The sequence below is a fragment of the Oncorhynchus keta genome, chromosome 28 (assembly GCF_023373465.1).
Source record: "Oncorhynchus keta strain PuntledgeMale-10-30-2019 chromosome 28, Oket_V2, whole genome shotgun sequence".
NCBI lineage: Eukaryota > Metazoa > Chordata > Actinopteri > Salmoniformes > Salmonidae > Oncorhynchus > Oncorhynchus keta.
The window spans coordinates 11273242-11297006 of NC_068448.1; the positions used below are offsets into that span (position 1 = coordinate 11273242).

Here is a 23765-nt window from a genome sequence, read left to right on the forward strand (position 1 = left end):
AGTTTATAAATCAACTCCTCTGTCTCATCTCCCCTCTCCAGTTTATAAATCAACTCCTCTGTCTCATCTCCCCTCTCCAGTTTATAAATCAACTCCTCTGTCTCATCTCCCCTCTCCAGTTTATAAATCAACTCCTCTGTCTCATCTCCCCTCTCCAGTTTATAAATCAACTCCTCTGTCTCATCTCCCCTCTCCAGTTTATAAATCAACTCCTCTGTCTCATCTCCCCTCTCCAGTTTATAAATCAACTCCTCTGTCTCATCTCCCCCTCTCCAGTTTATAAATCAACTCCTCTGTCTCATCTCCCCTCTCCAGTTTATGTCTCATCTCCCTCTCCAGTTTATAAATCAACTCCTCTGTCTCATCTCCCCTCTCCAGTTTATAAATCAACTCCTCTGTCTCATCTCCCTCTCCAGTTTATAAATCAACTCCTCTGTCTCATCTCCCCTCTCCAGTTTATAAATCAACTCCTCTGTCTCATCTCCCTCTCCAGTTTATAAATCAACTCCTCTGTCTCATCTCCCCTCTCCAGTTTATAAATCAACTCCTCTGTCCATCTCCCCTCTCCAGTTTATAAATCAACTCCTCTGTCTCATCTCCCCTCTCCAGTTTATAAATCAACTCCTCTGTCTCATCTCCCCTCTCCAGTTTATAAATCAACTCCTCTGTCTCATCTCCCCTCTCCAGTTTATAAATCAACTCCTCTGTCTCATCTCCCCTCTCCAGTTTATAAATCAACTCCTCTGTCTCATCTCCCCTCTCCAGTTTATAAATCAACTCCTCTGTCTCATCTCCCCTCTCCAGTTTATAAATCAACTCCTCTGTCTCATCTCCCCCTCTCCAGTTTATAAATCAACTCCTCTGTCTCATCTCCCCTCTCCAGTTTATAAATCAACTCCTCTGTCTCCCCCTCCAGTTTATAAATCTCCTCTGTCTCCCCCTCTCCAGTTTATAAATCAACTCCTCTGTCTCATCTCCCCTCTCCAGTTTATAAATCAACTCCTCTGTCTCATCTCCCTCTCCAGTTTATAAATCAACTCCTCTGTCTCATCTCCCCTCTCCAGTTTATAAATCAATCTCCCCTCTGTCTCATCTCATCCCCTCTCCAGTTTATAAATCAACTCCTCTGTCTCATCTCCCCTCTCAGTTTATAAATCAACTCCTCTGTCTCATCTCCCCTCTCCAGTTTATAAAAATCAACTCCCTCTGTCTCATCTGTCTCATCTCCCCTCTCCAGTTTATAAATCAACTCCTCTATCTCATCTCCCCTCTCCAGTTTATAAATCAACTCCTCTGTCTCATCTCCCCTCTCCAGTTTATAAATCAACTCCTCTGTCTCATCTCCCCTCTCCAGTTTATAAATCAACTCCTCTGTCTCATCTCCCCTCTCCAGTTTATAAATCAACTCCTCTGTCTCATCTCCCTCTCCAGTTTATAAATCAACTCCTCTGTCTCATCTCCCCTCTCCAGTTTATAAATCAACTCCTCTGTCTCATCTCCCCTCTCCAGTTTATAAATCAACTCCTCTGTCTCATCTCCCTCTCCAGTTTATAAATCAACTCCTCTGTCTCATCTCCCCTCTCCAGTTTATAAATCAACTCCTCTGTCTCATCTCCCTCTCCAGTTTATAAATCAACTCCTCTATCTCATCTCCCTCTCCAGTTTATAAATCAACTCCTCTGTCTCATCTCCCCTCTCCAGTTTATAAATCAACTCCTCTGTCTCATCTCCCCTCTCCAGTTTATAAATCAACTCCTCTGTCTCATCTCCCTCTCCAGTTTATAAATCAACTCCTCTGTCTCATCTCCCCTCTCCAGTTTATAAATCAACTCCTCTGTCTCATCTCCCCTCTCCAGTTTATAAATCACTCCTCTATCTCACTCCCCTCTGTCTCATCTCATCTCCCCCCTCTCCAGTTTATAAATCAACTCCTCTGTCTCATCTCCCTCTCCAGTTTATAAATCCAGTCCAGTTTATAAATCAACTCCTCTGTCTCATCTCCCCTCTCCAGTTTATAAATCAACTCCTCTCATCTCTCCCCTCTCCAGTTTATAAATCAACTCCTCTGTCTCATCTCCCCTCTCCAGTTTATAAATCAACTCCTCTGTCTCATCTCCCCTCTCCAGTTTATAAATCAACTCCTCTGTCTCATCTCCCTCTCCAGTTTATAAATCAACTCCTCTGTCTCATCTCCCCTCTCCAGTTTATAAATCAACTCCTCTGTCTCATCTCCCCTCTCCAGTTTATAAATCAACTCCTCTATCTCATCTCCCCTCTCCAGTTTATAAATCAACTCTCTGTCTCATCTCCCCTCTCCAGTTTATAAATCAACTCCTCTGTCTCATCTCCCCCTCTCCAGTTTATAAATCAACTCCTCTGTCTCATCTCCCCTCTCCAGTTTATAAATCAACTCCTCTGTCTCATCTCCCCTCTCCAGTTTATAAATCAACTCCTCTGTCTCATCTCCCTCTCCAGTTTATAAATCAACTCCTCTGTCTCATCTCCCCCTCTCCAGTTTATAAATCAACTCCTCTGTCTCATCTCCCCCTCTCCAGTTTATAAATCAACTCCTCTGTCTCATCTCCCCTCTCCAGTTTATAAATCAACTCCTCTGTCTCATCTCCCCTCTCCAGTTTATAAATCAACTCCTCTGTCTCATCTCCCCTCTCCAGTTTATAAATCAACTCCTCTGTCTCATCTCCCCTCTCCAGTTTATAAATCAACTCCTCTGTCTCATCTCCCCTCTCCAGTTTATAAATCAACTCCTCTGTCTCATCTCCCCCTCCAGTTTATAAATCAACTCCATCTCCCCTCTCCAGTTTATAAATCAACTCCTCTGTCTCATCTCCCCCTCTCCAGTTTATAAATCAACTCCTCTGTCTCATCTCATCTCCCCTCTCCAGTTTATAAATCAACTCCTCTGTCTCATCTCCCCTCTCCAGTTTATAAATCAACTCCTCTGTCTCATCTCCCCTCTCCAGTTTATAAATCAACTCCTCTGTCTCATCTCCCTCTCCAGTTTATAAATCAACTCCTCTGTCTCATCTCCCCTCTCCAGTTTATAAATCAACTCCTCTGTCTCATCTCCCCTCTCCAGTTTATAAATCAACTCTCCCCTCTCCAGTTTATAAATCAACTCCTCTGTCTCATCTCCCCCTCTCCAGTTTATAAATCAACTCCTCTGTCTCATCTCCCCTCTCCAGTTTATAAATCAACTCCTCTGTCTCATCTCCCCTCTCCAGTTTATAAATCAACTCCTCTGTCTCATCTCCCCTCTCCAGTTTATAAATCAACTCCTCTGTCTCATCTCCCCTCTCCAGTTTATAAATCAACTCCTCTGTCTCATCTCCCCTCTCCAGTTTATAAATCAACTCCTCTGTCTCATCTCCCCTCTCCAGTTTATAAATCAACTCCTCTGTCTCATCTCCCCTCTCCAGTTTATAAATCAACTCCTCTGTCTCATCTCCCCTCTCCAGTTTATAAATCAACTCCTCTGTCTCATCTCCCCTCTCCAGTTTATAAATCAACTCCTCTGTCTCATCTCCCCTCTCCAGTTTATAAATCAACTCCTCTGTCTCATCTCCCCTCTCCAGTTTATAAATCAACTCCTCTGTCTCATCTCATCCCCTCTCCAGTTTATAAAAATCAACTCCAGTTTATAAATCTGTCTCATCTCCCCCTCTCCAGTTTATAAATCAACTCCTCTGTCTCATCTCCCCTCTCCAGTTTATAAATCAACTCCTCTGTCTCATCTCCCCCTCTCCAGTTTATAAATCAACTCCTCTGTCTCATCTCCCCTCTCCAGTTTATAAATCAACTCCTCTGTCTCATCTCCCCTCTCCAGTTTATAAATCAACTCCTCTGTCTCATCTCCCCTCTCCAGTTTATAAATCAACTCCTCTGTCTCATCAGTTTATAAATCAACTCCCTGTCCTCTCCCCCAGTTTATAAATCAACTCCTCTGTCTCATCTCTCCCCTCTCCAGTTTATAAATCAACTCCTCTGTCTCATCTCCCCTCTCCAGTTTATAAATCAACTCCTCTGTCTCATCTCCCCTCTCCAGTTTATAAATCAACTCCTCTGTCTCATCTCCCCTCTCCAGTTTATAAATCAACTCCTCTGTCTCATCTCCCCTCTCCAGTTTATAAATCAACTCCTCTGTCTCATCTCCCCTCTCCAGTTTATAAATCAACTCCTCTGTCTCATCTCCCCTCTCCAGTTTATAAATCAACTCCTCTGTCTCATCTCCCCTCTCCAGTTTATAAATCAACTCCTCTGTCTCATCTCCCTCTCCAGTTTATAAATCAACTCCTCTGTCTCATCTCCCCTCTCCAGTTTATAAATCAACTCCTCTGTCTCATCTCCCCTCTCCAGTTTATAAATCAACTCCTCTGTCTCATCTCCCTCTCCAGTTTATAAATCAACTCCTCTGTCTCATCTCCCCTCTCCAGTTTATAAATCAACTCCCTCTGTCTCATCTCTCCCCTCTCCAGTTTATAAATCAACTCCTCTGTCTCATCTCCCCTCTCCAGTTTATAAATCACTCCTCTATCTCATCTTTATAAATCAACTCCTCTGTCTCATCTCCCCTCTCCAGTTTATAAATCAACTCCTCTGTCTCATCTCCCCTCTCCAGTTTATAAATCAACTCCTCTGTCTCATCTCCCCCTCTCCAGTTTATAAATCAACTCCTCTGTCTCATCTCCCCCTCTCCAGTTTATAAATCAACTCCTCTGTCTCATCTCCCCTCTCCAGTTTATAAATCAACTCAACTCCTCTGTCTCATCTCCCCTCTCCAGTTTATAAATCAACTCCTCTGTCTCATCTCCCCTCTCCAGTTTATAAATCAACTCCTCTGTCTCATCTCCCCTCTCCAGTTTATAAATCAACTCCTCTGTCTCATCTCCCCTCTCCAGTTTATAAATCAACTCCTCTGTCTCATCTCCCCTCTCCAGTTTATAAATCAACTCCTCTGTCTCATCTCCCCTCTCCAGTTTATAAATCAACTCCTCTGTCTCATCTCTCCCCTCTCCAGTTTATAAATCTCCCCCTCTCCAGTTTATAAACTCCTCTGTCTCATCTCCCCTCTCCAGTTTATAAATCAACTCCTCTGTCTCATCTCCCCTCTCCAGTTTATAAATCAACTCCTCTGTCTCATCTCCTCTCTCCAGTTTATAAATCAACTCCTCTGTCTCATCTCCCCTCTCCAGTTTATAAATCAACTCCTCTGTCTCATCTCCCCTCTCCAGTTTATAAATCAACTCCTCTGTCTCATCTCCCCTCTCCAGTTTATAAATCAACTCCTCTGTCTCATCTCCCTCTCCAGTTTATAAATCAACTCCTCTGTCTCATCTCCCCTCTCCAGTTTATAAATCAACTCCTCTGTCTCATCTCCCCTCTCCAGTTTATAAATCAACTCCTCTGTCTCATCTCCCCTCTCCAGTTTATAAATCAACTCCTCTGTCTCATCTCCCCTCTCCAGTTTATAAATCACTCCTCTGTCTCACTCCTCTGTTTATAAATCTCATCTCTCATCTCCCCTCTCCAGTTTATAAATCAACTCCTCTGTCTCATCTCCCCTCTCCAGTTTATAAATCAACTCCTCTGTCTCATCTCCCCTCTCCAGTTTATAAATCAACTCCTCTGTCTCATCTCCCCCTCTCCAGTTTATAAATCAACTCCTCTGTCTCATCTCCCCTCTCCAGTTTATAAATCAACTCCTCTGTCTCATCTCCCCTCTCCAGTTTATAAATCAACTCCTCTGTCTCATCTCCCCTCTCCAGTTTATAAATCAACTCCTCTGTCTCATCTCCCCTCTCCAGTTTATAAATCTCCTCTGTCTCATCTCCCCCCTCTCCAGTTTATAAATCAACTCCTCTGTCTCATCTCCCCTCTCCAGTTTATAAATCAACTCCTCTGTCTCATCTCCCCTCTCCAGTTTATAAATCAACTCCTCTGTCTCATCTCCCCTCTCCAGTTTATAAATCAACTCCTCTGTCTCATCTCCCCCTCTCCAGTTTATAAATCAACTCCTCTGTCTCATCTCCCCTCTCCAGTTTATAAATCAACTCCTCTGTCTCATCTCCCCTCTCCAGTTTATAAATCAACTCCTCTGTCTCATCTCCCCTCTCCAGTTTATAAATCAACTCCTCTGTCTCATCTCCCCCTCTCCAGTTTATAAATCAACTCCTCTGTCTCATCTCCCCTCTCCAGTTTATAAATCAACTCCTCTGTCTCATCTCCCCTCTCCAGTTTATAAATCAACTCCTCTGTCTCATCTCCCCTCTCCAGTTTAAATACTCCTCTGTCTCATCCAGTTTATAAATCAACTCCTCTGTCTCATCTCCCCTCTCCAGTTTATAAATCAACTCCTCTGTCTCATCTCCCCTCTCCAGTTTATAAATCAACTCCTCTGTCTCATCTCCCCTCTCCAGTTTATAAATCAACTCCTCTGTCTCATCTCCCCTCTCCAGTTTATAAATCAACTCCTCTATCTCATCTCCCCTCTCCAGTTTATAAATCAACTCCTCTGTCTCATCTCCCCCTCTCCAGTTTATAAATCAACTCCTCTGTCTCATCTCCCCTCTCCAGTTTATAAATCAACTCCTCTGTCTCATCTCCCCTCTCCAGTTTATAAATCAACTCCTCTGTCTCATCTCCCCTCTCCAGTTTATAAATCAACTCCTCTGTCTCATCTCCCCTCTCCAGTTTATAAATCAACTCCTCTGTCTCATCTCCCCTCTCCAGTTTATAAATCAACTCCTCTGTCTCATCTCCCCTCTCCAGTTTATAAATCAACTCCTCTGTCTCATCTCCCCTCTCCAGTTTATAAATCAACTCCTCTGTCTCATCTCCCTCTCCAGTTTATAAATCAACTCCTCTGTCTCATCTCCCCTCTCCAGTTTATAAATCAACTCCTCTGTCTCATCTCCCCTCTCCAGTTTATAAATCACTCCTCTGTCTCATCTCCCCTCTCCAGTTTATAAATCAACTCCTCTGTCTCATCTCCCTCTCCAGTTTATAAATCAACTCCTCTGTCTCATCTCCCCTCTCCAGTTTATAAATCAACTCCTCTGTCTCATCTCCCCTCTCCAGTTTATAAATCAACTCCTCTCATCTCCCCTCTCCAGTTTATAAATCAACTCCTCTGTCTCATCTCCCCTCTCCAGTTTATAAATCAACTCCTCTGTCTCATCTCCCCTCTCCAGTTTATAAATCAACTCCTCTGTCTCATCTCCCCTCTCCAGTTTATAAATCAACTCCTCTGTCTCATCTCCCTCTCCAGTTTATAAATCAACTCCTCTGTCTCATCTCCCCTCTCCAGTTTATAAATCAACTCCCTCTGTCTCATCTCCCTCTCCAGTTTATAAATCAACTCCTCTGTCTCAACTCCTCTGTCTCATCCTCTCCAGTTTATAAATCAACTCCTCTGTCTCATCTCCCTCTCCAGTTTATAAATCAACTCCTCTGTCTCATCTCCCCTCTCCAGTTTATAAATCAACTCCTCTGTCTCATCTCCCCTCTCCAGTTTATAAATCAACTCCTCTGTCTCATCTCCCCTCTCCAGTTTATAAATCAACTCCTCTGTCTCATCTCCCCTCTCCAGTTTATAAATCAACTCCTCTGTCTCATCTCCCCTCTCCAGTTTATAAATCAACTCTCATCTCCCCTCTCCAGTTTCTAAATCAACTCCTCCATCTCCCCTCTCCAGTTTATAAATCAACTCCTCTGTCTCATCTCCCCTCTCCAGTTTATAAATCAACTCCTCTGTCTCATCTCCCCTCTCCAGTTTATAAATCAACTCCTCTGTCTCATCTCCCCTCTCCAGTTTATAAATCAACTCCTCTGTCTCATCTCCCTCTCCAGTTTATAAATCAACTCCTCTGTCTCATCTCCCCTCTCCAGTTTATAAATCAACTCCTCTGTCTCATCTCCCCTCTCCAGTTTATAAATCAACTCCTCTGTCTCATCTCCCTCTCCAGTTTATAAATCAACTCCTCTGTCTCATCTCCCCTCTCCAGTTTATAAATCAACTCCTCTGTCTCATCTCCCCTCTCCAGTTTATAAATCAACTCCTCTGTCTCATCTCCCCTCTCCAGTTTATAAATCAACTCCTCTGTCTCATCTCCCCTCTCCAGTTTATAAATCAACTCCTCTGTCTCATCTCCCCTCTCCAGTTTATAAATCAACTCCTCTGTCTCATCTCCCTCTCCAGTTTATAAATCAACTCCTCTGTCTCATCTCCCTCTCCAGTTTATAAATCAACTCCTCTGTCTCATCTCCCTCTCCAGTTTATAAATCAACTCCTCTGTCTCACTCCTCTCTCATCTCCCCTCTCCAGTTTATAAATCAACTCCTCTGTCTCATCTCCCCTCTCCAGTTTATAAATCAACTCCTCTGTCTCATCTCCCCTCTCCAGTTTATAAATCAACTCCTCTGTCTCATCTCCCTCTCCAGTTTATAAATCAACTCCTCTGTCTCATCTCCCTCTCCAGTTTATAAATCAACTCCTCTGTCTCATCTCCCCTCTCCAGTTTATAAATCAACTCCTCTGTCTCATCTCCCCTCTCCAGTTTATAAAAACTCCTCTCTCATCTCTCCAGTTTATAAATCACTCCTCTCTCATCCTCTCCAGTTTATAAATCAACTCCTCTGTCTCATCTCCCCTCTCCAGTTTATAAATCAACTCCTCTGTCTCATCTCTCTCTCATCCCTCTCCAGTTTATAAATCAACTCCTCTGTCTCATCTCCCCTCTCCAGTTTATAAATCAACTCCTCTGTCTCATCTCCCCTCTCCAGTTTATAAATCAACTCCTCTGTCTCATCTCTGTCTCTCTCTCCAGTTTATAAATCAACTCCTCTGTCTCATCTCCCCTCTCCAGTTTATAAATCAACTCCTCTGTCTCATCTCCCCTCTCCAGTTTATAAATCAACTCCTCTGTCTCATCTCCCCTCTCCAGTTTATAAATCAACTCCTCTGTCTCATCTCCCCTCTCCAGTTTATAAATCAACTCCTCTGTCTCATCTCCCTCTCCAGTTTATAAATCAACTCCTCTGTCTCATCTCCCCTCTCCAGTTTATAAATCAACTCCTCTGTCTCATCTCCCCTCTCCAGTTTATAAATCAACTCCTCTGTCTCATCTCCCCTCTCCAGTTTATAAATCAACTCCTCTGTCTCATCTCCCCTCTCCAGTTTATAAATCAACTCCTCTGTCTCATCTCCCCCCTCTCCAGTTTATAAATCAACTCCTCTGTCTCATCTCATCCCTCTCCAGTTTATAAATCAACTCCTCTGTCTCATCTCCCCTCTCCAGTTTATAAATCAACTCCTCTGTCTCATCTCCCTCTCCAGTTTATAAATCAACTCCTCTGTCTCATCTCCCCCCTCTCCAGTTTATAAATCAACTCCTCTGTCTCATCTCCCTCTCCAGTTTATAAATCAACTCCTCTGTCTCATCTCCCCTCTCCAGTTTATAAATCAACTCCTCTGTCTCATCTCCCCTCTCCAGTTTATAAATCAACTCCTCTGTCTCACTCCTCTGTCTCATCCCCCTCTCCAGTTTATAAATCAACTCCTCTGTCTCATCTCCCCTCTCCAGTTTATAAATCAACTCCTCTGTCTCATCTCCCCTCTCCAGTTTATAAATCAACTCCTCTGTCTCATCTCCCCTCTCCAGTTTATAAATCAACTCCTCTGTCTCATCTCCCCTCTCCAGTTTATAAATCAACTCCTCTGTCTCATCTCTCCCCTCTCCAGTTTATAAATCAACTCCTCTGTCTCATCTCTCCAGTTTATAAATCAACTCCTCTGTCTCATCTCCCCTCTCCAGTTTATAAATCAACTCCTCTGTCTCATCTCCCCTCTCCAGTTTATAAATCAACTCCTCTGTCTCATCTCCCCTCTCCAGTTTATAAATCAACTCCTCTGTCTCATCTCCCTCTCCAGTTTATAAATCAACTCCTCTGTCTCATCTCCCCCTCCAGTTTATAAATCAACTCCTCTGTCTCATCTCCCCTCTCCAGTTTATAAATCAACTCCTCTGTCTCATCTCCCTCTCCAGTTTATAAATCAACTCCTCTCATCTCATCTCCCCTCTCCCCTCTCTCCCTCTCCAGTTTATAAATCAACTCCTCTGTCTCATCTCCTCTCCAGTTTATAAATCAACTCCTCTGTCTCATCTCCCCTCTCCAGTTTATAAATCAACTCCTCTGTCTCATCTCCCCTCTCCAGTTTATAAATCAACTCCTCTGTCTCATCTCCCCCTCTCCAGTTTATAAATCAACTCCTCTGTCTCATCTCCCTCTCCAGTTTATAAATCAACTCCTCTGTCTCATCTCCCCTCTCCAGTTTATAAATCAACTCCTCTGTCTCATCTCCCCCTCTCCAGTTTATAAATCAACTCCTCTGTCTCATCTCCCCTCTCCAGTTTATAAATCAACTCCTCTGTCTCATCTCCCCCTCTCCAGTTTATAAATCAACTCCTCTGTCTCATCTCCCCTCTCCAGTTTATAAATCAACTCCTCTGTCTCATCTCCCCCTCTCCAGTTTATAAATCAACTCCTCTGTCTCATCTCCCCTCTCCAGTTTATAAATCAACTCCTCTGTCTCATCTCCCTCTCCAGTTTATAAATAAATCATCTCCTCTCCAGTTTATAAATCAACTCTCATCTCCCCTCTCCAGTTTATAAATCAACTCCTCTGTCTCATCTCCCCTCTCCAGTTTATAAATCAACTCCTCTGTCTCATCTCCCCTCTCCAGTTTATAAATCAATCTCCCTCTCCAGTCTCATCTCCCCTCTCCAGTTTATAAATCAACTCCTCTATCTCATCTCCCCTCTCCAGTTTATAAATCAACTCCTCTGTCTCATCTCCCCCTCTCCAGTTTATAAATCAACTCCTCTGTCTCATCTCCCCTCTCCAGTTTATAAATCAACTCCTCTGTCTCATCTCCCCCTCTCCAGTTTATAAATCAACTCCTCTGTCTCATCTCCCCTCTCCAGTTTATAAATCAACTCCTCTGTCTCATCTCCCCTCTCCAGTTTATAAATCAACTCCTCTGTCTCATCTCCCCTCTCCAGTTTATAAAACTCCTCTGTCTCATCAGTTTATAAATCAACTCCTCTGTCTCATCTCCCCTCTCCAGTTTATAAATCAACTCCTCTGTCTCATCTCCCCTCTCCAGTTTATAAATCAACTCCTCTGTCTCATCTCCCCTCTCCAGTTTATAAATCAACTCCTCTGTCTCATCTCCCCTCTCCAGTTTATAAATCAACTCCTCTGTCTCATCTCCCCTCTCCAGTTTATAAATCAACTCCTCTGTCTCATCTCCCCTCTCCAGTTTATAAATCAACTCCTCTGTCTCATCTCCCCTCTCCAGTTTATCTCATCTCCCCTCTCCAGTTTATAAATCAACTCCTCTGTCTCATCTCCCCCTCTCCAGTTTATAAATCAACTCCTCTGTCTCATCTCCCCCTCTCCAGTTTATAAATCAACTCCTCTGTCTCATCTCCCCTCTCCAGTTTATAAATCAACTCCTCTGTCTCATCTCCCCTCTCCAGTTTATAAATCAACTCCTCTGTCTCATCTCCCCCTCTCCAGTTTATAAATCAACTCCTCTGTCTCATCTCCCCTCTCCAGTTTATAAATCAACTCCTCTGTCTCATCTCCCCTCTCCAGTTTATAAATCAACTCCTCTGTCTCATCTCCCCTCTCCAGTTTATAAATCAACTCCTCTGTCTCATCTCCCCTCTCCAGTTTATAAATCAACTCCTCTGTCTCATCTCCCCCTCTCCAGTTTATAAATCAACTCCTCTGTCTCATCTCCCCTCTCCAGTTTATAAATCAACTCCTCTGTCTCTCTCCAGTTTATAAATCAACTCCTCTGTCTCATCTCCCCTCTCCAGTTTATAAATCAACTCCTCTGTCTCATCTCCCCTCTCCAGTTTATAAATCAACTCCTCTGTCTCATCCCCTCTCCAGTTTATAAATCAACTCCTCTGTCTCATCTCCCCTCTCCAGTTTATAAATCAACTCCTCTGTCTCATCTCCCCTCTCCAGTTTATAAATCAACTCCTCTGTCTCATCTCCCCTCTCCAGTTTATAAATCAACTCCTCTGTCTCATCTCCCCTCTCCAGTTTATAAATCAACTCCTCTGTCTCATCTCCCCTCTCCAGTTTATAAATCAACTCCTCTGTCTCATCTCCCCTCTCCAGTTTATAAATCAACTCCTCATCTCATCTCCCTCTCCAGTTTATAAATCAACTCCTCTGTCTCATCTCCCCTCTCCAGTTTATAAATCAACTCCTCTGTCTCATCTCCCCTCTCCACTCCTCTGTCTCATCTTTCCAGTTTATAAATCAACTCCTCTGTCTCATCTCCCCTCTCCAGTTTATAAATCAACTCCTCTGTCTCATCTCCCCTCTCCAGTTTATAAATCAACTCCTCTGTCTCATCTCCCTCTCCAGTTTATAAATCAACTCCTCTGTCTCATCTCCCCTCTCCAGTTTATAAATCAACTCCTCTGTCTCATCTCCCCCTCCAGTTTATAAATCAGTTTATAAATCAACTCCTCTGTCTCATCTCCCCTCTCCAGTTTATAAATCAACTCCTCTGTCTCATCTCCCTCTCCAGTTTATAAATCAACTCCTCTGTCTCATCTCCCCCTCTCCAGTTTATAAATCAACTCCTCTGTCTCATCTCCCCCTCTCCAGTTTATAAATCAACTCCTCTGTCTCATCTCCCCTCTCCAGTTTATAAATCAACTCCTCTGTCTCATCTCCCCCTCTCCAGTTTATAAATCAACTCCTCTGTCTCATCTCCCCCTCTCCAGTTTATAAATCAACTCCTCTGTCTCATCTCCCCCTCTCCAGTTTATAAATCAACTCCTCTGTCTCATCTCCCCCTCTCCAGTTTATAAATCAACTCCTCTGTCTCATCTCTCCCTCTCCAGTTTATAAATCAACTCCTATGTCTCATCTCTCCCTCTCCAGTTTATAAATCAACTCCTCTGTCTCATCTCCCCTCTCCAGTTTATAAATCAACTCCTCTGTCTCATCTCTCCCTCTCCAGTTTATAAATCAACTCCTCTGTCTCATCTCTCCCTCTCCAGTTTATAAATCAACTCCTCTGTCTCATCTCCCCCTCTCCAGTTTATAAATCAACTCCTCTGTCTCATCTCCCCTCTCCAGTTTATAAATCAACTCCTCTGTCTCATCTCCCCCTCTACAGTTTATAAATCAACTCCTCTGTCTCATCTCCCCTCTCCAGTTTATAAATCAACTCCTCTGTCTCATCTCCCCTCTCCAGTTTATAAATCAACTCCTCTGTCTCATCTCCCCTCTCCAGTTTATAAATCAACTCCTCTGTCTCATCTCCCCTCTCCAGTTTATAAATCAACTCCTCTGTCTCATCTCCCCTCTCCAGTTTATAAATCAACTCCTCTGTCTCATCTCCCCTCTCCAGTTTATAAATCAACTCCTCTGTCTCATCTCCCCTCTCCAGTTTATAAATCAACTCCTCTGTCTCATCTCCCCTCTCCAGTTTATAAATCAACTCCTCTATCTCATCTCCCCTCTCCAGTTTATAAATCAACTCCTCTATCTCATCTCCCCTCTCCAGTTTATAAATCAACTCCTCTGTCTCATCTCCCCCTCTCCAGTTTGAGACGCGCTGTGCCGTGAGCAGCTCCTCTCTGATGCTGTGCCCTACGCCTGCTGTGGGGACGGAGGCCCACAGTGCCCGGGTCAAGGTGGACTTCCTACTGGATAACCTGCACTTTGACTTCAGCGCTGTGGGCAGCGGTGCTTTCAGTTACGAGCTCAACCCCATCCTAATCCCACTGAACCAGAATGACCCCAGCAAACCCTACCAGCACAAACCTGGCAGCATCATCTCTGTGGAGGTGTCTGCTACATCCCATCTCAACTACCATAACAGCTTCTGCAACAGTTTTTCAGAGCCTATGAGTGTTGTCTGTTTTTGTCTAATAACAGTATGGTTCTGAATCAGGGGGAGAACTTGGACCTGGCCATCTTTAAGGAGGAGGTGGTGGCTCTGATCGGGGATGGGGTGTGCTCGGTGAAGACCTTGACCCATAACCACCTCTACTGTGAGCCTCCATCCCAGCAGCCCTCAGTGATGGCCAGCAAGAAGCAGGAGGGCATGGATTCTCTCCCCGAGTTCACTGTACGTCCTCACTCCTTGGGTTACCACTGTTGAAATTGGAAATCAGAGAGGGCAAGTCTTACATTCTGGAGGATAGTCACACCTGTAACTCTGAATGTGATGAGTAATGCTGTTAATGGATGATCTAGTGACTTTAGTTGTGGTGATAGTAGGGCTGAAATGTACAGTATAAAACACATCAATCCTCCCACTCTAAAATCCATCACTGTCTTGTCCCAGGTCCAGATGGGCAACCTGAACTTCTCCCTGGGCAGAGTGCAGTATGACACCCAGGTCCAGTCCACCTTCCCCCTGGAGGCCCAGGTGGGCTTGGGGATGGGGGCCTCCATCGTAGCCCTCATCGTCCTCATCATAGTGCTCATATATAGGTGGGTGTGGGGGTGGGGCCTCATCATTGTCCTCATCATAGTGGTCTGATACAGGTGGGTGTGGGGCCTGCATCGTAGCCCTCATCGTCTTCGTCATAATGCACATATATAGGTGGGTGTGGGGGTGGGGCCTCCTCATCATAATGCTCATGTACAGGTGGGTGTGGGGGTGGGGCCTCCATCGTAGTCCTCATCGTTCTCGTCATAATGCTCATATACAGGTGGGTGTGGGGCCTCCATCGTAGTCCTCATCGTTCTCGTCATAATGCTCATATACAGGTGGGTGTGGGGCCTCCATCGTAGTCCTCATCGTCCTCGTCAGAATGCTCATATACAGGTGGGTGTGGGGCCTCCATCATAGCCCTCATCGTTCTCGTCAGAATGCTCATATACAGGTGGGTGTGGGGCCTCCATCATAGCCCTCATCGTCCTCGTCAGAATGCTCATATACAGGTGGGTGTGGGGCCTCCATCGTAGTCCTCATCATAGTGGTCATATACATGTGGGGGTGGGGCCTCCATCATAGCCCTCATCGTCCTCGTCAGAATGCTCATATACAGGTGGGTGTGGGGCCTCCATCGTAGTCCTCATCATAGTGGTCATATACATGTGGGGGTGGGGCCTCCATCATAGCCCTCATCGTCCTTGTCATAATGCTCATATACAGGTGGGTGTGGGGGTGGGGCCTCCATTATAGCCCTCATCGTCCTCATCATAGTGCTCATATACATGTGGGGTTGGGGCCTCCATCATAGTCCTCATCGTCCTCATCATAGTGCTCATATATACAGGTAGGTGTGGTGCCTCCATCATAGTCCTCATCGTCCTCATCATAGTGCTCATATACAGGTGGGTGTGGGGCCTCCATCATAGTGCTCATCATCCTCATCATAGTGGTCATATACAGGTGGGTGTGGGGCCTCCATCATAGTGCTCATCATCCTCATCATAGTGCTCATATACAGGTGGGTGCCGACACAGTCACTAGTCTACCAAGTATAAACCATTTCATCTGTTCAAAGTAATGCTTGGTATACTGGATGTGAGCTCTTCTGTCTGTCCATATGTCTCTCTGTCAGGAGGAAGAGCAAACAGGCCGTGAGGGACTACAAGAAGGTCCAGATTCAGCTGGAGAATCTGGAGACCAGTGTGAGGGACCGCTGCAAGAAGGAGTTCACAGGTATGAGAAAGCACCATAAGCAATAAATTCACATATGTTTTATTTCTTTATTTAATTTATATTTAACCAGGTTTTTCTTCTTGAGATAAACCTTTATTTTTCAAGCGAGACCTGGACATAACAGCATCTTATATCTCAAAAACAAAAAAAGTGGACATAAATAAGGTGTTTTTTTTTCGGGTGTGGGTTGCATATGCTGTTGCTAAAAAGAATGAGAATCTATGTCAATGTGGTTTGTTTCCCTCCCTCTTCCTCTGTGCAGACCTGATGACTGAAATGATGGACTGTTCCAGTGACCTGGTGGGTTCTGGTATCCCCTTCCTGGACTACCGGGCATATGCAGAGCGCATTTTCTTCCCTGGCCACCGGGAGTCGCCACTGAAGCGAGATTTGGACGTGCCGGAGTGCCGTAGACAGACGGTGGAGCAGGGGCTGGTTCAGTTGTCCAACCTCCTCAACAGCAAACTATTCCTCACCACGGTAACCTCAACTGACTCTGAATAAGTATGATGTCCAGTCTCTTTTGTTGTTGACTGAACTTCGAACTACCTCAATGGCATTCAGACTCTAAAACATCTATAGTAAATGTCATAGTAATATCATAATGCATATATTTAATGCTTCTCTTTCACTGTGTCACTGTTTTGACCCCAGTTCATCCACACCCTGGAGGTGCAGCGGACCTTCTCCCCTCGGGACCGGAACTACGTGGCCTCCCTGCTCACCGTGGCCCTGCATGGGAAGCTGGAGTACTTCACTGACATCCTGAAGACTCTGCTCAATGACTTGGTGGTGCAGTACATGGCCAAGAACCCCAGACTGATGCTCCGAAGGTGAGGTGGATGATGTGTAGGATGTTCTCCTCAGTCTTGGTAATGACAGGCTTCTTGCGAGGTCTTCTAAAGTCTGTTGTGGATGGGTGTTCTTATCAATAGCAGACACATTCATATCGAATATGTTGTCCTGTTTCAGAACTGAGTCAGTGGTGGAGAAGCTGCTGACCAACTGGATGTCAATGTGTCTGTTTACCTTCCTGAGGGTGAGTCTCTCAGCCTGCCATGTCCCCATTCACCTCCCGTGTCTCCTCACTAAAGAGACAGATAACCATGTCCCCATTCACCTCCCGTGTCTCCTCACTATAGAGACAGAGGACCATGTCCCCATTCACCTCCTGTGTCTCCTCACTAAAGAGACAGAGAACCATGTCCCCATTCACCTCCTGTGTCTCCTCACTAAAGAGACAGAGGACCATGTCCCCATTCACCTCCCGTGTCTCCTCACTATAGAGACAGAGAACCATGTCCCCATTTACCTCCTGTGTCTCCTCAATATAGAGTCAGAGAACCATGTCCCCATTCACCTCCTGTGTCTCCTCACTAAAGAGACAGAGGACCATGTCCCCATTCACCTCCTGTGTCTCCTCACTAAAGAGACAGATCACCATGTCCCCATTCACCTCCTGTGTCTCCTCACTAAAGAGACAGAAAACCATGTCCCCATTCACCCCCTGTGTCTCCTCACTAAAGAGACAGAGAACCATGTCCCCATTCACCCCCTGTGTCTCCTCACTAAAGAGACAGAGAACCATGTCCCCATTCACCCCCTGTGTCTCCTCACTAAAGAGACAGAGAACCATGTCCCCATTCACCTCCTGTGTCTCCTCACTAAAGAGACAGAGAACCATGTCCCCATTCACCTCCTGTGTCTCCTCACTAAAGAGACAGAGAACCATGTCCCCATTCACCTCCTGTGTCTCCTTATTAAAGAGACAGAGAACCATGTCCCCATTCACCTCCTGTGTCTCCTTATTAAAGAGACAGAGAACCATGTCCCCATTCACCCCCTGTGTCTCCTCACTAAAGAGACAGAGGACCATGTCCCCATTCACCTCCTGTGTCTCCTTATTAAAGAGACAGAGAACCATGTCCCCATTCACCTCCTGTGTCTCCTTATTAAAGAGACAGAGAACCATGTCCCCATTCACCTCCTGTGTCTCCTCACTAAAGAGACAGAGAACCATGTCCCCATTCACCCTCCCGTCTCCTCACTAAAGAGACAGAGAACCATGTCCCCATTCACCTCCTGTGTCTCCTTACTAAAGAGACAGAGAACCATGTCCCCATTCACCTCCTGTGTCTCCTTATTAAAGAGACAGAGAACCATGTCCCCATTCACCTCCTGTGTCTCCTCACTAAAGAGACAGAGAACCATGTCCCCATTCACCCTCCCGTCTCCTCACTAAAGAGACAGAGAACCATGTCCCCATTCACCCCCCTGTCTCCTCACTAAAGAGACAGAGAACCATGTCCCCATTCACCCCCTGTCTCCTCACTAAAGAGACAGAGAACCATGTGCCAATTCACCTCCTGTGTCTCCTCACTAAAGAGACAGAGAACCATGTCCCCATTCACCCCCCTGTCTCCTCACTAAAGAGACAGAGAACCATGTCTCTGTTTTGTGTTTTTAGGACACTGCAGGGGAATCCTTCTACATGCTGTTCAGAGCCATTAAACACCAGGTGGACAAGGGACCGGTGGACGTTGTGACAGGAAAGGCCAAGTATACACTCAACGACAACAGGCTGCTCCGCGAGGATGTAGATTACAAAACCCTGGTGAGAGCAAAGCACACATAATCCCTGATGTCCCTTTACCATTAATACACATCTACATGCAAGGCTTTCTGTTGCATTACAAAGCAGAGGCTGGAAAGGAAGGAGTTGTGCAGCATGGTGAAGTAGTCCTAGTTTCAGGATAGTGGTATAATGATCCACCAATAACCTTTCAGACACTGAATGTCCTCATGCCAGCGACAGGCAAAGGTGGCATGCCCCAGACGGCTCCTGCCAAGGTGCTGGACTGTGACACCATAACCCAGGTGAAGGAGAAGCTCCTGGAGCAAGCATGGAAGAGCATGTCCTTCTCCCAGAGGCCCCACACAGACTCTCTCCACCTGGGTGAGCCTCCGCTACAGCTCTCTATCATTCACTGTTCAATATGAAAAGGTGACATCCTCGTCCACCCTGGCATGCCAGGTTGAAGTCAAGCCAAATAACATGTATCCAAGTTAATGGACATACTATAGAATTGACAAAGCCAACAGAATCCCTTCTTGGTCGTGTCATTTATAACGAACTAATTAATTTTCTGTATTGTGTCCTTGATCAGAGTGGCGTGCGGGCACGGCAGGTCACCTGATTCTGTCTGACGAGGACCTGACGTCGGTGGTGCAGGGCTCCTGGAAACGCCTCAACACCCTGCAGCATTACAAGGTCAGATACAGCAGGCCAAACATCCCATCACATTATATCCCTCCCTATCCCCCTTAAAGGGATAGTTCGATATTTTGGCCAGTTTTTTCTACTAACATGCTAGCTGCTCCTGCAGACTTTGTCATTGCGCAAACATCAGTTAGCAATGCCTCCAGAAACTACCTTGAAATTGCACACAGAGACATACAAATGGTATCCATGAATTTATCTGACTCTGGGGAAGTAGATAAAATGTGTAACAATCCCTTTAAACAGAATGACTAACTACATCACTGTAAAGTCTCCTTTTTGTTACTTTGTTAAAGATATACTTCTCCATAATGCAAACGCTGTGTCAGATTTCAAAAAAGCTTTATGGAAAAAGCACACCATGCAATTATCTGAGTACAGCGCTCAGGCACCAAAACAAGCCATACAGATACCCACCATGTTGTGGAGTCAACAGAAGTCAGAAATAGCATTATAAATATTCACTTACCTTTGATGATCTTCATCGGAATGCACTCCCAGGAATCCCAGTTCCACAATAAATATTTGTTTTGTTCGATAAAGTCCATCATTTATGTCCAAATACCTCCTTTTTGTTCACGTGTTTAGTTCACAAATTCAAATTCACGAGGCACTTAGTCCAGACGAAAAGTCAAAAAAGTTATATTACAGTTTGTTAGAAACATGTCAAACGATGTATAGAATCAATCTTTAGGATATTTTTAACATAAATCTTCAATCATGTTTCAACCGGACAATTCCTTTGTCTTTAGAAATGAAAAGGAACGCAGGTCGCTCTCACGGCCGCAATCGGACCAAATTTACACTGTATCTTGGATAGGCAAAGACTTGAAAACCTACAAACCTCAGATTTCCCACTTCCTGGTTGGATTTTCTTCTCAGGTTTTTGCCTGCCATATGAGTTCTGCTATACTCAGAGACATCATTCATACAGTTTTAGAAACTTCAGAGTGTTTTCTATCCAAATGTACTAATAATAAGCATATCTTAGCTTCCGGGCCTGAGTAGCAGGGAGTTTACTCTGGGCACCTTATTCATCCAAGCTACTCAATACTGCCCCCAGCCATAAGAAGTTAACTTGATTTCATGATTTCACAAATGGTCTGCAGGTTCCGGATGGAGCCACTGTTGCACTGGTACCCCGGAACACCAAACACATCCACAATGACAGCCATGATTACATTCCTGGAGAGAGTGAGTCTGCACAATGACAGCCATGATTACACTCCTGGAGAGATTGAGTCACAAACTAATCTATAATCTACGGCAGCATGGTCATAGGATAGTGTTTAGCATCAATAGAACACAACAACCACATTCAGACAATTCACACAATATTATTTTGTTATGGTGTGATACTGTATAACTAGCAATGGTGTTTTTCTGAAGAAACAGCCCTTCAACTGTATTATGGGGGACCTTACCTTATCTACCAAGACTAGGTCAGAGATGGCCTGCAGGGGCACTGTATGACCATGCGTGTTCCTCTGTCTTACAGAGACACCTATGTTGGACGACGGGGACGAGGGAGGCGTAAAGCTCTGGCACCTGGTGAAAGCCAACGAGGAGCCAGACCTTCCCAAGCACAGGCGTGGCAGCCTGAGGGAGAGAGAGAGGGCCAAAACCATCCCTGAGATCTACCTCACTCGCCTACTCTCCATGAAGGTGCCATAATGCACATGCAACACAATCACACACACACAGGCTCACCCAAAAACAGTATTTGTAACAATTTACACTCAACATTTGCACATATTTATTCCCATAACTTCCTGCTCACCCTCCCAGGGCACACTGCAGAAGTTTGTGGATGACTTGTTCACAGTGATCCTGAGCACTAACCAGCCAGTTCCCATGGCTGTCAAGTACTTCTTTGACCTGCTGGATGAGCAGGCTCTGCAACACAACATCACAGACTCTGAGACCATCCACATCTGGAAGACTAACAGGTAACAACTCAGCACTACTACTGGTTAAATTGCTTGCAAACACTGAAGTGTTTCATATCTTTTATAATAACAGCAACCAATACAGATCAGGGCCTCGTCATTGAAGGAAAGGTTCACCCGTTTTGAATGTTATATTGTTTTTGTGAACTTCTGAGTGATGTTCTATCTATTCTCTGGGTCATTTCATGTTTTCTGAGTATCTGAGTTATTGGTGTTCAAGCAGGCAGAAATCCGGCCGATGTGACGAAGCATCGCGATAAAGTCTCTCTCACTACACTGGAAGTTAATAGGAATATGACTTTTAGATGGTGAAAACATCTATCATACATGTCAGATTTCAATACTGGCCAATGTTCTCAAAGTCAGTGTATATGTGGAGAAACGTCTATTTTTCTCTAAAGTACGTAATGTTACGATTCCAAAGCTATACGATACGACAGATAGCAAGTTAATTCAAATCAAATCAAATGTTATGAGTCACATGCTCCGAATACAACAGGTGTAAAACGTACAGTAAAATGCTTACTTACGAGCCCCAAACCAACAATGCAGTTTTAAAAAATATGGATGAGAATAAGAAATCAAAAGTAACAAGTCATTAAAGAGCAGCAGTAAAATAACAATAGCGAGACTATATACAAGGGGTTACCGGTACAGAGTCAATGTGCAGGAGAACAGGTTAATTGAGGTAATATGCACATCAAATCAAATAAAATGTATTTATAAAGCCCTTCGTACATCAGCTGATATCTCAAAGTGTTGTACAGAAACCCAGCCTAAAACCCCAAACAGCAAGCAATGCAGGTGTAGAAGCACGGTGGCCAGGAAAAACTCCCTAGAAAGGCCAAAACATGTAGGTAGAGTTATTAAAGTGACTATGCATAGATGATAACAACAGAGAGTAGCAGTGGTGTAAAAGAAGGGGGGATGCAAATAGTCTGGGTAGGCATTTGATTAGGTGTTCATGAGTCTTAGTGCTTGGGGAGAAGCTGTTTAGAAGCCTCTTAGACCTAGACTTGGTGCTCCGGTATGACTAGGGTGGCTGGAGTCTTTGACAATTTTTAGGGCCTTCCTCTGACACCGCCTGGTATAGAGGTCCTGGATGGCAGGAAGCTTGGCCCCAGTGATGTACTGGGCCGTTCGCACTATCCTCTGTAGTGCCATGCGGTCGAAGGCCGAGCAGTTGCCATACCAGGCAGTGATGCAACTAGTCAGGATGCTCTCGATGGTGCAGCTGTAGAACCTTTTGAGGATCTGAGGGCCCATGCCAAATCATTTTAGTCTCCTAAGGGGGAATAGGTTTTGTCGGGCCCTCTTCACGACTGTCTTGGTGTGCTTGGACCATGTTAGTTCGTTGGTGATGTGGACACCAAGGAACTTGACGCTCTCAACCTGCCGCACTGCAGCCCCGTCGATGAGAATGGGGACGTGCTCAGTCCTCTTTTTCCTGTAGTCCACAATCATCTTCTTTGTCTTGATCACATTGAGGGAGAGGTTGTTATCTTGGCACCACATGGCCAGGTCATTGACCTCCTCCCTATAGGCTGTCTCATCGTTGTCGGTGATCAGGCCTACCACTGTTGTGTCATCGGAAAACTTAATGATGGTGTTGAAGTCATGCCTGGCTGTGCAGTCATGAGTGAACATGGAGTACAGGAGGGGACTGAGCACGCACCCCTGAGGGGCCCCTGTGTTGAGGATCAGTGTGGCGGATGTGTTTTTACCTACCCTTTCCACCTGGGAGTGGCCCGTCAGGAAGTCCAGGATCCAGTTGCAGAGGGAGGTGTTTAGTCCCAGGGTTCTTAGCTTATTGATGAACTTTGAGGGCACTATGGTGTTGAATGCTGAGTCATTGAATAGCATTCTCACATAGGTGTTTATTTTTTCCAGGTGGGAAAGGATCTTCTGTGGATCTGTTTGGGCAGTATGCACATTGGAGTGGGTCTAGGGTTTCTGGGATAATGGTGTTGATGTGAGCCATGACCAGCCTTTCAAAGCACTTCATGGCTACAGGCGTGAGTGCTACGGGTCGGTAGTCATTAAGGAAGGTTATCTTAGTGTTCTTGGAAACAGACGCTATGGTGGTCTGCTTCAAGGATATTGGTATTACAGACCCGGACAGGGAGTGGTTGAAAATGTCAGTGAAGCTGTCATGCTCGCAGTACACGTCCTGGTAATCCGTCTGGCCCTGCGGCCTTGTGAATGTTGACCTGTTTAAAGGTCTTACTCACATCGACTGCGAAGAGTGTAATCACAGTCTTCCGGAACAGCTGGTGTTCTCATGCATGTTTCTGTGTTATTTGCCTTGAAGCGAGCATAGAAGTAGTTTAGCTCGTCTGGTAGGCTCGTGTCACTGGGCAGCTCTCGGCTGGGCTTCCCTTTGTAGAATGTAATGGTTTGCAAGCCCTGCCACATCCGACGAGCATCAGAGCCGGTGTAGTACGATTCGATCTTAGTCCTGTATTGACACTTTGTCTGTTTGATGGTTCGTCGGAGGGCTTAGCGGGATTTCTTATAAGCTTCTGGGTTAGAGTCCCGCTCCTTGAAAGTGGCATCTCTAGCCTTTAGCTCAGTGCGGATGTTGCCTGTAATCCATGGCTTCTGGTTGGGGTATGTACGTACGGTCACATAGGGGGGGACGTCATCGATGCACTTATTGATGAAGCCAATGACTGATGTGGTGTACTCCTTAATGCCATTGGAGGAATCCCAAACAGTCATGCTTAACATCTGCTTAATCTGTCAACTTTTTTATTGATCTAGTCACTGGTGCTCCCTGCTTTAATTTTTTATGGAATCAGG

General features: G+C 45.0%; 1 protein-coding gene across 1 annotated transcript in view; it reads left to right on the top strand.

The window, feature by feature from the left end:
* LOC118360603 (plexin-B1-like) overlaps window positions 1–23765 on the top strand; it is a 98304-nt gene that overhangs the window by 68103 nt on the left and 6436 nt on the right. The window contains exons 21-33 of the mRNA XM_035739845.2: window positions 13660–13902; window positions 14010–14186; window positions 14406–14554; window positions 15634–15734; window positions 15997–16214; window positions 16389–16567; window positions 16707–16773; window positions 18202–18348; window positions 18522–18690; window positions 18902–19005; window positions 20124–20208; window positions 20513–20679; window positions 20803–20963. Coding sequence (XP_035595738.1) covers window positions 13660–13902; window positions 14010–14186; window positions 14406–14554; window positions 15634–15734; window positions 15997–16214; window positions 16389–16567; window positions 16707–16773; window positions 18202–18348; window positions 18522–18690; window positions 18902–19005; window positions 20124–20208; window positions 20513–20679; window positions 20803–20963 — 1967 coding nt within the window. The remainder of the gene's footprint in view (window positions 1–13659; window positions 13903–14009; window positions 14187–14405; window positions 14555–15633; window positions 15735–15996; window positions 16215–16388; window positions 16568–16706; window positions 16774–18201; window positions 18349–18521; window positions 18691–18901; window positions 19006–20123; window positions 20209–20512; window positions 20680–20802; window positions 20964–23765) is intronic.